The sequence below is a fragment of the Notamacropus eugenii genome, chromosome 2 (assembly GCF_028372415.1).
Source record: "Notamacropus eugenii isolate mMacEug1 chromosome 2, mMacEug1.pri_v2, whole genome shotgun sequence".
Classification (NCBI taxonomy): domain Eukaryota; kingdom Metazoa; phylum Chordata; class Mammalia; order Diprotodontia; family Macropodidae; genus Notamacropus; species Notamacropus eugenii.
Genome location: NC_092873.1, coordinates 359,843,253 through 359,854,721, shown reverse-complemented (window position 1 = coordinate 359,854,721; position 11,469 = coordinate 359,843,253). Strand labels below are relative to the sequence as shown.

The following is an 11,469-nucleotide window of genomic DNA, read 5'->3' as shown; positions in this document are numbered from 1 at the left end:
ATAAAAAGTTGTGATGTTACCTAGCATTTTTAAAGAGGAAATAAGACACATTACACATTGTATAAGGGGAAAAACCCTCTGCATTCAACATCTGTAACCACTCAGACCCCTAGACTGAAGCACTCTGCGGAATGGATGCGGTTAATCACTGGGGTGACCTATAGTTCTTAACTATGCTAGAGACAGCGCTGAAAGACAAGACTGCCAGCCAGACGTGTGCATCCTGCCCAAGTCCAATCCAGGCGTGAGGGGCTTTGGTTCTGGGAAAAGGGGGAGGGAAGGGAGAAAGGGGGCATGAGAACCTTTACCATGTGCTCCCAAGCTACAGATCCTAAATCTTCCTCTCCCCAAGAGACTGGCCAATATACTAATATTTTAGCTAAAAGAAACAACTACAGGAAAAAAATATACATATGTATTTAAAAATAAATACTTATTTCCAAAGAGATAAGCCTGAAGAAACAGGTTGGCGTGTAGATGGAAAGCTAGGGCAGTGCCACCAGTAGGCTGTACTGGTAAGTTCTCAAAAAGCACTGGGTTGATGGGTGGGCATGTGAGTTGTTTGGCATGTCATGGTCCTCTGGTTCGAGGATCTTGTAGCATGAGCTGTTCAGAAATGTAACAATTCCTCCTGGTCCAGTTCTGCAGAAAAAAGTGCTGTAAACATACCTGTTATTCACAGGCCCCAAGCTCATACCAACCAAGAGGGTAGCATGAATCTCAAGGCCAGAGTGAACTCGTCTTCTGAAGATTTCACCACAAGGAAAGAAATGAGAGTCAAGTTCAGGATGTCCTGCCTTGGCTTTGGGGCCTCTCAACCCAAGGACAGCTGTGCTCTCAGTGACGCATCTTAAACAAAAGTCACTAGAATCCTGGGCTCTAGTTCCATAGCAGAGACCCAAAACTGAGCACTTTGTGTCAGAGCCCACAGCTCCCTCATCACCGCCGCCGGAAAGCACGGGAGATTCTCCAAGCATTGGGCTCCTCATAGCGGTTGTACAGGGGCTCCAGACGCTGCTGCTTCTTCTGCTTGCTGAGCTTCGTGGGGTCTGAGACCTTGAAGAAGGCTGGGGCAAACTCCACCAGCCACCGGGGGTCAATAGTGGTGACCTCCCGCATGTACTCCTTGGTGGTCAACACCAGCTCATGGTATACCACCCTGGGGAGAGACAAGCACAAAACTCAACTAATTCTAGGGTTATATGACGTTGGTCCAAAACAAAACTTATGAAACCTTCTCACTCTCTCAGTTTCTATTTTGTTCCTTATTCCACTGAGCTCTGCTTATCATTAATGTGACACTGCCTTCTAGACCTTTAGTCTAGTGGAATTTGGCTTTTTTTAATGAACCAAAGGACCTTGTCTATCCTGCTGCAAGTTAGTGGCTTGCACCAATGGTAAATTGCAACAATCTTCCCAATGTGAATATACTCAGAGTGCCACAGCCTCAGAGAAATCAGTCAGGCTAATAAGAACTAGAAGAAAATATGATTCCCTTATTGAGACCTGGAGCAGTCAAATTTGTGTTTCTTATCTTCTTAGAAACATTAGGGCTAGAAGAAGTGCTGGAAAAGAGCACAGAAACATGTATTTTAGCTTCATAAATTTAAAGGAAAATTTATCCAGAAAGTGCAGGGGCCTCACATGATTATCTGTTAATAATGCGGGAAACTGAGACTTCCTGTGGAAAGCAGCACATCTATAGAGTTGGGATCCCACCAGTCTTTGTCCTTTCATACACATATACAGGGAGGGATTTCTCCACCATCTGAGTGCCCTACATTATATACTGCTGGCCTACCATTCTGGTTGTCTGTTGAAGAGAGCGCTGGAGGGATGGATGTAGACCACCTGCTGGTCAATCAAAGTTCGATAGCCCTCCTGTGGGTCCTTCTTGGCAGCATTTCGGAAGAAACCACTGCAAATGGCTTTTTGTACACGAACTGTAGCCTTGCCACAGGACACCACATCCAGTTTATGCCTACACAGCAGAACAAAGGAAAATAGGAGAAAGACATAGAACCAGTCTGTTGTCAGAGGTTGGCCACACATGCATACACACACACACTCTCTCTCACAATCCCCCCCACTTAAATACCACCACCACTAATTATCAAAGAGGGACAGTTGCTTTACAGATTGGGCAAAGTGTAAACCCAAATCACTCAGGTACTTTTCCAAATAGAATTTTTACTTCTAAGGTCCTGATTTTAAGGCCAGTTTCTTCCATTAGGCTTGCAAAATTATGGTGTTTTTTTTTTATCACAAAGAAAATGTCCTACTTCGTGGGATTTTTAAAAGCAAAAATTTGCATCACTGCAACTCACTTGTAACAAAAGAATACATATAAAAAAACTGGAGTAGATCAAGAGATGGGTCTGTTTGTTGGTGGCCATAGGTTGGTTTTTGGTTTGGGCAGGGTTTTTTTTTTTGGTGGGAGGAGATTGGCACCTGTGAGTAGGGACTAGGAGGGTTAATAATCATGCACAGAAGGTAGAAGAACAGAAGAAGCCCTCACTCTATGCCAAGCTACTTCAGAAGATGCTACAGTAAATGCTTCTGGATCTTGCATGGTGAGAATGAGAGGGAAAAGGTCAGATTTTAGGCTCACCTATCCATGATGCCCAACATCTGTTTACGAATGTCCTGGGCTCGGCGCAAGGAGCGAGCCTGTATGAAATTCTCATAACACCAGGGGTTGGAGAATTTATTGTTTTTCCAAGAGTTGTACACAGCCAGGAGAGTGAGGTGGTCACCTTCAGTCTGGTGGAATTTGGCTTTCTTCTGATCTGCAAGAGCCTGTTTGTCCTGCCAATCAATGAAGCACAGGATTATTCTCTTTTTCACAATGGCTACGCATTCCTACTCAATCCAGATCCAGGCCTCCCCCTAAAAGGTTCCCCACAAAGCCAGTTCAGTGTGCCTGTCTCTAAGGGATACACTGAGAAGGCAGGTCTGTACTCCCCTACCTTGGGCCTGTAGAAGACATTCTGCACTGACAGCATGGACACAATGGTGAGCATCTCCTCACTGCAGCCCAAATGCACAGACATGATCAGCATCTTGCACAACATTGGCTCCAAGGGAAACTCTGCCATCTAGAGGGATAAAGAAAAAGTGTTTGCTTCCTCTCAGAAAGGCCTCCCTGGGAAGGGCAAGTAGAAAGGACACACCCTGGGGACATGCCTTCCCCAGACCTTCAACTGTCTGCAAGTGCAGAAGAAAAAACTGCTGTGAGAAAGCAGGTGGAAATTCACTAAATCTAAGCTTTCAGCCCACAAAACCCATGCCGGGGGAAATCAATTTTGACTAGAGTGCATTAGGCTAGGGAAAGGAATTGCCTTTTTATACAGCAAGATTCCTGAATGTTATCTGGTGACCAGGTGAGATGTGTAGTCCGAGAAGGAAACTGTGCCCACCCAGAGATCCCCAAGTGCTCACTGATGGGGGCAAAGAAGACCTTGGGGAAGGTGGAGCAAGCAGGAGAAGGGGCTATGAGGCTGAGCCTGCAACCTACCCTACGGCCCAGTCGAGTGAGCAGACCCTCATCGTCTAGGGCTCCCAATGTGTATAGTTGCTCCATGGCAGTAATCAGAGTTTCCATTGGGGGGGCATCCATGAAGTCAAAGGAAAGCAAGTCATTGATACCCATAGCCTGTATGGGAAAGGAGAAAAACACCATCACCCCACTTACCAGGCATCCCAAATGAATATTTACAGGACAAAGCAGAGATATTTTCAGACATTTCCCTTTTAGGCACTTGGTTCCTCAAGTGCAAAACAGAAAGATGACCAAAGAAATTAACAGTAGCCAACAGGCCAAAGGAAAGCAGGTCATGGGCACCCTAGGCTTCAAAGAAGGAAAGACAATGTCACTCCACCTTCCAGAAATTCTGATTTTTGTCCCCAACAAAAATCAAACTTCAGCAAAGTGTATAATTTCACAGCATTCAAAACTCATTCCCCAGAATAGACAGCAGTCTTATTTAATTCTCCAGCTGGCCTTTAAGAATCTCGAGAACAGATCCAATGTTTTTTATTTCTTTTCTATTCCCTAAAGTTCCTAAGACTTATGTTCATTGTACTTGTCTTACCGAATGAACACTTTTTTTTGGCCATCACATCCTCTTTGCTAGGACAGCAGAAAAGATGGCAGATTTTTTTTCCTGAAGCTCTGTGCTTCCCCCCTCACAGAGGATAAATGAAAAATTATGGTGGAGCACTCTGCACCAATAAAGTGACAGGGCTCCAGAGTAACATCAACTGTCATGGGGACAAGGCTGTCATCTGGGAAATTATTCCTGCAGCTGCCACTGCCAAGAGAGAGTGAAGCTCTCCACTGAGGATGAGGAGAGGAAGAGAAATTATTCAGAATGAAAGCCAAGCTCCCAAAGGACCAGCCTGTATTCTGATCTTTCAGCTTAGCTTTCTTCTTGGTGTTGGCTTATTTTGACTTTTCAAAAGTGAGAGAAAAGGGTTTGAAAATTAAGACTCTTCAAGAAACTGTACTGTCATAGGACAGTTAGAACTGGAAGGGACCTTGGTTTGATACTAATGACATTTTTCAAATGTCATTTTTAATGTTATTAGCTAAAGTCCTAAAAAGTCAAATAACCAATCTGTTATAATCTCGAGAAAGGAAAAGACTAGGGCTGAAGAAGATATATTGGCTCAGCTATGGCCAGCCACTTATGCCAGCCATTTGCATTTGACTCAAAGTAATTAATTGGTCTATGATATTACTTGAATATTAACTGAGATTCATAAAACTGAGGTCAATTTACTAAAAGTTTTATAACTGGGTTGTGCTAACACTCACACCTGGAGGCAGATAGGTGGTTCAATGGATAGAGCTCTGGGCCTGGACAGACACATAGGAGCTGTGTGACCCCGGACAAGTCACTTAACCTGTTTCCCTTACTCCAGTGGAGAAGGAAATGGTAAACCATTCCAGGATCTTTGCCAAGAAAACCCCACAAACAGTGTGGTCCACAGGGTCATGAAGGGTTGGACACAACTGAATGACTGAACAACACTCCATGCATTGATGTCTACCTTGAGAGACAGCACCGTGCTGGCTAAATTAGTCCTCTGGATCTCAGGTACATTGGTGGTCAGCATTTCATCTCGGTAGGCGCGTTCTGTGTAAAGCCTGTAACACTTTCCGGGACCTGTCCTCCCAGCTCTGCCTGCTCTCTGCTTTGCCTGCGCCTAGAAAGATGAACATGAAGAAACAGCACACCTGTTAAACAGTCACTGAGGTGGAGAAAATCATTATAAGCAGGCAATAGGCTACTGGCAAAATAATGAACAGGACCTGGCTTATTCCATTACCATTCAGATCCTTTCTAAGACCACCAAGTCCTAACTCTTATCCTCTTCATAGCAAGATATTCAAATAGCTGCTGAAGAATGATGCAAAATTAAGCAACTACCAAGGAGGGTGTGAAGCCTGACTTCAATGCCTACAGCATGGCTGTGGGCCCAGCAGCCCAGGCAGTCTGGCAAAGACACCGAGAGAAGGAGAGGTGCTCTGACAAAGCAACCATTAAGTCCAAGCATCAAAAGTACAGAAAGTTCCAGGCTGTGCAAACTTCTGTTGGAGCTACAAACCAAAAGGCAGTTAGTGGGACTAGAAGGAAGACTGACCAGGACACGCTAAGTGCTTCCAGCTTGCACCCAACTCATACAATCCAGAAAAGCACCTTAGAATGACACCCAGCCGACTGGACCAGAGCAATTCTCTAAACTACTCCTGGGAGGCCTTAATAGTCTACAGAGTCTCCAAGTCTCCTATTGAAACAAAAAATGGTAATGGCAAGAGACAATTTATCGATTTGCTTCTCTGCTATGGTCCTTTGCTGTTGTAATGTGATTAGCAGAATGTTACAATTACTAGGGAAACAAATCTGCCATAAATTATTAGTGTCTTGGTTGTTTGTATCTACGTTGTTTTTTTTTTAATGTGCTCTTCCAGCATGATAGAGTCCAAATCAATAGTTTTGAAAAGGATCTACAATTTTTCAAATTGAAAAATAATACTCCATAGATTTAAAACTCACAAGCACACCCCCAAACACTCCCTTTATCCAGCTTCAAAGGTATAATATCATCACTTAGAAAATTTACCCTTAAAAACACTATAAAGTCCAAAAGCAGAACATGCAAAACTATTAAGAAAAATGCAACCAAATCTCTTGTAAAACTTGTTGCTGAGTCCCATCTGGAAGCTGACCTCTACTACTATAAGGGTCAAGCCTGTGTACCTGAGAGATGGGAGTCACCACCAGCTGGTCGATCCCAGTCTTGGAGTTGTACACTTTCTGCTTCACAAACCCGGGGTCCACCACGTAGTAGATCCCATCAATAGTCAGAGATGTCTCAGCAATGTTGGTAGCAATTACAACCTGCAGATGAGAAACACAACTAGTTGTGGCAGCTGTTTTTCTGCTCAAAGGGTAATGCAGATGTGTAAAACTTTGCAATCAAACGGTGAGAGGCACTGGGAGACACTGCTTAGGAAATATGTACATCTCCCCTCTGGAGGCTCTGACGACAAATAGAGAAGACAGTTCTATTTGGGAAGGATCAGGGGATCCTTGCCTGATGGCAGGGGGAGGGGAGAAGGAGGTCCTTTCTAGCTCACAAATTCTGTGAGGAAGAAAAATCATCCCTGAGCTGGAAGGAGAAAGGAAAAGGAGGGGGAGGAAAAGGGGAAAAACTAAGGATGATCAAAGACTATTTTACTTGGATAAAATTGCTATCTAGCTCATTGTCAAGACCCAATGCCAACTGCTAAAATTTTAATTTTCCGGCGCCTTGGGAAGCCAAAGATGTTCTGGTATCACATTAGCCAATGCAAAAGGAAATTTTTCTCTTTCCCTCAGGGACATCTAAGCAACAAAATGGGCTTTCCACATATGTGGAACATGGGAGAAAATTTTCCAACCATAAAAGGAGGTTGAGAAATTTCATCAGCTGTGTACAGCAATTTACATGATCTAAAAGGTTATTAGTCTCGCCTTGGCACTGCCACAATTTTCTACCCAGAAGCCTAGCTAATAAAAGATGATGCCTTGGGAAAAGTCACTGCTAAGACGCTGTAGCATAGCTTACAGCATGCCAGCATCACACTGGCCCCAAAAGACTGCCTACCTACAGCTTATCCAGAGAAACTTAATGCTGAGAAAAGACAGCTGCCATCAATCAATCAACAAACACTTTTTAAGGGCTTCCTATGGGTCACATATTGTGCTAGGCCCTGGGGAAACAAAGAAGGGCAAAAACGCTAATGGGGAAATAGCACACAAATAAACCAGTACATACAAGACACAGAAAGGGGTAGCTAGGTGGCGCAGTGGATAAAGCACTGGACCTGGAGTCTAGGAGACTCATTTTCATGAATTCAAATCTGGCTTCAGACGCTTACTACCTGTGTGATCCTGGGCAAGTCACTTCACCCTGTTTGCCTCAGTTTCCTCATCTGTAAAATGAGCTGGAGAAGGAAATGGCAAACCAGTCCAGTATCTTTGCCAAGAAAACCCCAAATGGGGTCATAAAGAATTAGACATGACTGAAAGATGACTGAACAACAATAAGATATATTAGATATATAATACAATAAGATATATTAGAGGACAGATGTTAAGTAGTTGACAGGAGATAGACTAGCAACTAGGGGCACCAGGGAGTCCTCCTGGACCTGGGGGGTTCTGTACCAAGTCTAAAGGAAGCCAGGGATTCTAGAAGGCAGAGGTAAGAGAAGGGGCCAGGTGGTAAAAAGGTTTAAATGCCAAATCAAAGACTTTGTTCTGAACCTTTAGGTAACAGGGAGCCACAGAAGTTCACTGGGCAAGAGGTGAGGTAGTCATACTTCAGGAAAATCACTGACAGCTCTATGGAGAATGGATTGGAGTGAGGAGAGTCAAGTGAAGTCAATAAACATTTAGTAAGCAACTACCTGGTATCAGCTCTGCAACAAGCACTGAGACCTGAGGCCAAAAGATCAATTAGAAGGCTGCTATAATGCAGGGAATCAAGATGATAAGAGTACCAAGGCATACAGCAGGCAACCTCCCCTCCCACCCCTCCTCTCACCCCTCCCCCACTCCCAACTCTTCCATTTGCATCTAGAAAATACACTAGACTGAATCCTTGATACCAAGGGAGGCTGGACACTGGGGACAGGGTCTACCCAAAGCAAGTCACTCAGAGACCTCCACATGGGGAGAAGCTGAGCATTAGGGCAAGAGGAGACATCCTGGGCCCAGGGACCTTGTGCTGGGCACAAGAACAGCTGCCAACTGACATTTCTGTCACCAGTTAGAGATCCCACCTGGAGGGGACTTGTGCTGAGGGGTGGCAAAGGAGCAGAACCGGGCCTTGGGCAATGTACTAAGAGACAGGCAGCAGCAGTGTGCCGTGGATCCCCCAGTAACAGAACAGGATCTCAGTTCCAACTTAAGAGCCCAGTCTGAAGCCTCCAGAAGAATAAGAAGAACAGTAATCACAGACCAAAGGGAAACCTTCAGCAATATTACTCTTAACTAGCAGAGCTTCCCAGATGGCCAACAGGGGCCAAGTCTAGCAGCAGTCCACTGTTCCTCAGATTTAAAATCAGGTCAGGAGCTTACAGAGCTCAGACCAGGAAGGCAGCAGTCAGACTTTGCCATGGATCAGACTACTCTAGGAGCTTGAAGGTCCCCATGCTTAGTTGTCCCTGAGATCCTGGAATAAAGTAACACTCACAAGCCCAAGAAAGAAACCAACAGGTCCAGCCCATACCTTCCCTCCAAAAGTGTGTAGAGCCTTGCGCTAACATCAAGTCTCAAGTCAGGAAACAGGCTGAAAGAATGAGCAAAACCAAAAATAATCCTTCTATGAAAAGCTAATGACAGGGACACTCAAGATACACATTCACAAAATGAAAATGACTCCAAAGCACCTATAAGCAAAGCCTCAAAGAAAAACCTAGCTTGGGTACAAATTCAATCATAATTCCTAGAAAAGATGAAGAAACAGTTTATAAATAAAATGCTAGACTAGAAAACTGGAAAAGAACACTGAAAAAAATTGGAAAGAGAATTGATGACTTTCCACAAGAGGTACCAAACTTTGCTCAAGCAACACACTCCTTGAAAATCAGAATGCACCAAAGAGAAGCAAATTTCTCCTTCTTATCAACAAGAAATATTAAAACAAAGTCCGTAAGACTGAAAATATAGGGGGGGAAAGGAAAAGCATCTTAAGGCAAAAACAACTGGCCTGGAAAACTGACCAAGAAAAAATTAAAGCATCATTAGATACCTGACAAAAAAAAAAAAAAAAAAAGGGCTTACACACCCTATTTCAAGAAATCTTAAAAGAAAATGGCCCAGATCTCTTAGAACCAGAGGGCAAAGTGGAAATAGTAAGAATTCATCAGTTACCTCCTCAAAGATGACACCAAATGAAAACTCCCTATTATTATCAAGGATCAGAGAGGGAGTCTAAATAGACAGAAGGCCAGTTGATGAACTGTGATGACAAGCAAAGTAGGATATTTTGATGTTTTTATTTTAGTATAATCAAGTACCTCTGACTGAATCTTGCCTTTATCAATCAAGAGTCTTTACTAGGAGTAAAGTACAGAAACAAGATCTTTAAACTAGAAAAAGTATATATATTTGTGTTGTTAATTATTTAAATGTGATTAAAGATCTTCCCCAACATTAATGGGCCTGCCCATTAAGGGGAGTTTGATTAGGGAAGATTTGTGGGAAGGCCTATGCCTTTAGTTAATGAGACAATGGTTCTCAAGGGTTGTGATGCCCTCTGGCTCTAAAAAAAATATAAATATTCTGAGTTGAGGTTTTACTTTGGGGCTTACTGGAAATGTTTGCTTGGCTAGATGAGGACTCTAGCAAGTCGCTAAGGAGCATGACCCCTCCTTGGAAAACCCAGATGTTGATGTTTCCTCTCTGGTAACTATGGTCACACAGTTGGACCTGTCTGCTAATGGTCAGACAGAGGAAGTCATGTCTGTTGATCTCTGATTTCTCTGCATTTTCTTTGAAATTCAGGGTGCTGACTCCCCTGAACTAGGTGAATGATATATGTGCTTTTATGCCATAAGAAATGATGAAAGGGATGATTTCAGAGAAACCGGGGAAGATTTGTAAGAACTTATGCAGAATGAAGTGAATAGAACCAGGACTTAGGAAAGACTTAGGAACTGTGATCAGAATAATGACCACTCAAGATTCTAGAGGATGAGATCCTCTGATAGATACCTACCTACCTACACACACACACACACACACACACACACACACACACACACACACACACACCCACTCATTCTGCTCTCTGAGTATAACTTTCTCTACACACAAACATACAAACACATGTAAATATATTTATTTAGAGCATGTTCAACATGGATATTTGTTTTCCTAGATAATACATGTTTTTAAGAAAGGTTTTGTCTTTTGTTCTCCAGTCGGGGGGGGAAGGGAGGGGCACCAGACTTTCACTGATTGAAAAAAAATTAAATTTTCAAAAAAGACTACTGCAAAAGAACAGGGAACAGAGTAGACACCTAGTGATTTGGGAATGACTAAAGAAATAGTATATGAATATGACAGATTATTACTATGTTGTATGAAATGATGAACACAAAGGATACAAAAAAAGCACAGAAAGACCTATAATGAACTGACATCAAGTGAAGTAAGCAGAACCAAGAAAACAACATACACAATGACTTCAACAATAATGGAAACTGAATGCTGCAAAACTATAACCACTAAGCTTGGCCTCAAAGAAGAGAAGACATCAGTGGAGGAGCAAAGGTATGGAACACTGCATATAATAACCAGATAGTGGGCAAGTGAAGTGACATAAAGACAAAATATATCAATAAAAATTTACTTTTATAAAAGGCTACTGTAATAGTCCAGGTTAAGAGGTGATAAAATCCTGAACTAGGTGGTGGCTGTGTAAGTGTAGAGAAGGGATGTTTATGAGAAATGCTGTGTAAGTAGAAATGTTAAGATTTGGCAACTGATTGGATAAATGGGGTAAGTTAGAGTGAGGAGTCAAGTATGACACCAAGGTTGTAAAGCAGGGTGACTGGGAGGATGGCAGTGCCCTCAAAAGTCGTAACAAAGTTTTGGACGAAGGTAGCTTTTGGGGGGAAAGATAGTTAGTTCTACTTTGGTCATGTTATAGAACATCTAGTTTAAAATGTCCAGCAAGCAGTTTGTGATGTGGGACTATAGAACAAGAGAGGTTAATGCTATGAAAGATCTGAGAATTATCTGCATAGATCTATGATCACTAAACCCATGGGAACTGATGAGATCAAATGGTACAGTAGAGCAGAAAGAAAAAGGGGCCCAGGACAGAGCCTTGGGGAATAACCACAGTGAGCAGACATGACTGAAATGAAGATCTAGCAAAGAAGACTGAGGAACAGTCAAACAGTAC

At 43.0% G+C, this 11,469-nt stretch overlaps 1 protein-coding gene across 1 annotated transcript in view; it reads right to left on the bottom strand.

The window, feature by feature from the left end:
* Positions 1-401: 401 nt before the first annotated feature.
* Positions 402-11,469, bottom strand: part of DHX8 (DEAH-box helicase 8) — a 29,605-nt gene continuing 18,537 nt past the window's right edge. Inside the window, exons 17-23 of the mRNA XM_072646621.1 lie at positions 6,267-6,407; positions 5,056-5,211; positions 3,518-3,655; positions 2,970-3,098; positions 2,612-2,808; positions 1,802-1,981; positions 402-1,159 (exon numbers count right to left, since the gene is read on the bottom strand). Coding sequence (XP_072502722.1) covers positions 940-1,159; positions 1,802-1,981; positions 2,612-2,808; positions 2,970-3,098; positions 3,518-3,655; positions 5,056-5,211; positions 6,267-6,407 — 1,161 coding nt within the window. The 3' untranslated portion in view covers positions 402-939. The remainder of the gene's footprint in view (positions 1,160-1,801; positions 1,982-2,611; positions 2,809-2,969; positions 3,099-3,517; positions 3,656-5,055; positions 5,212-6,266; positions 6,408-11,469) is intronic.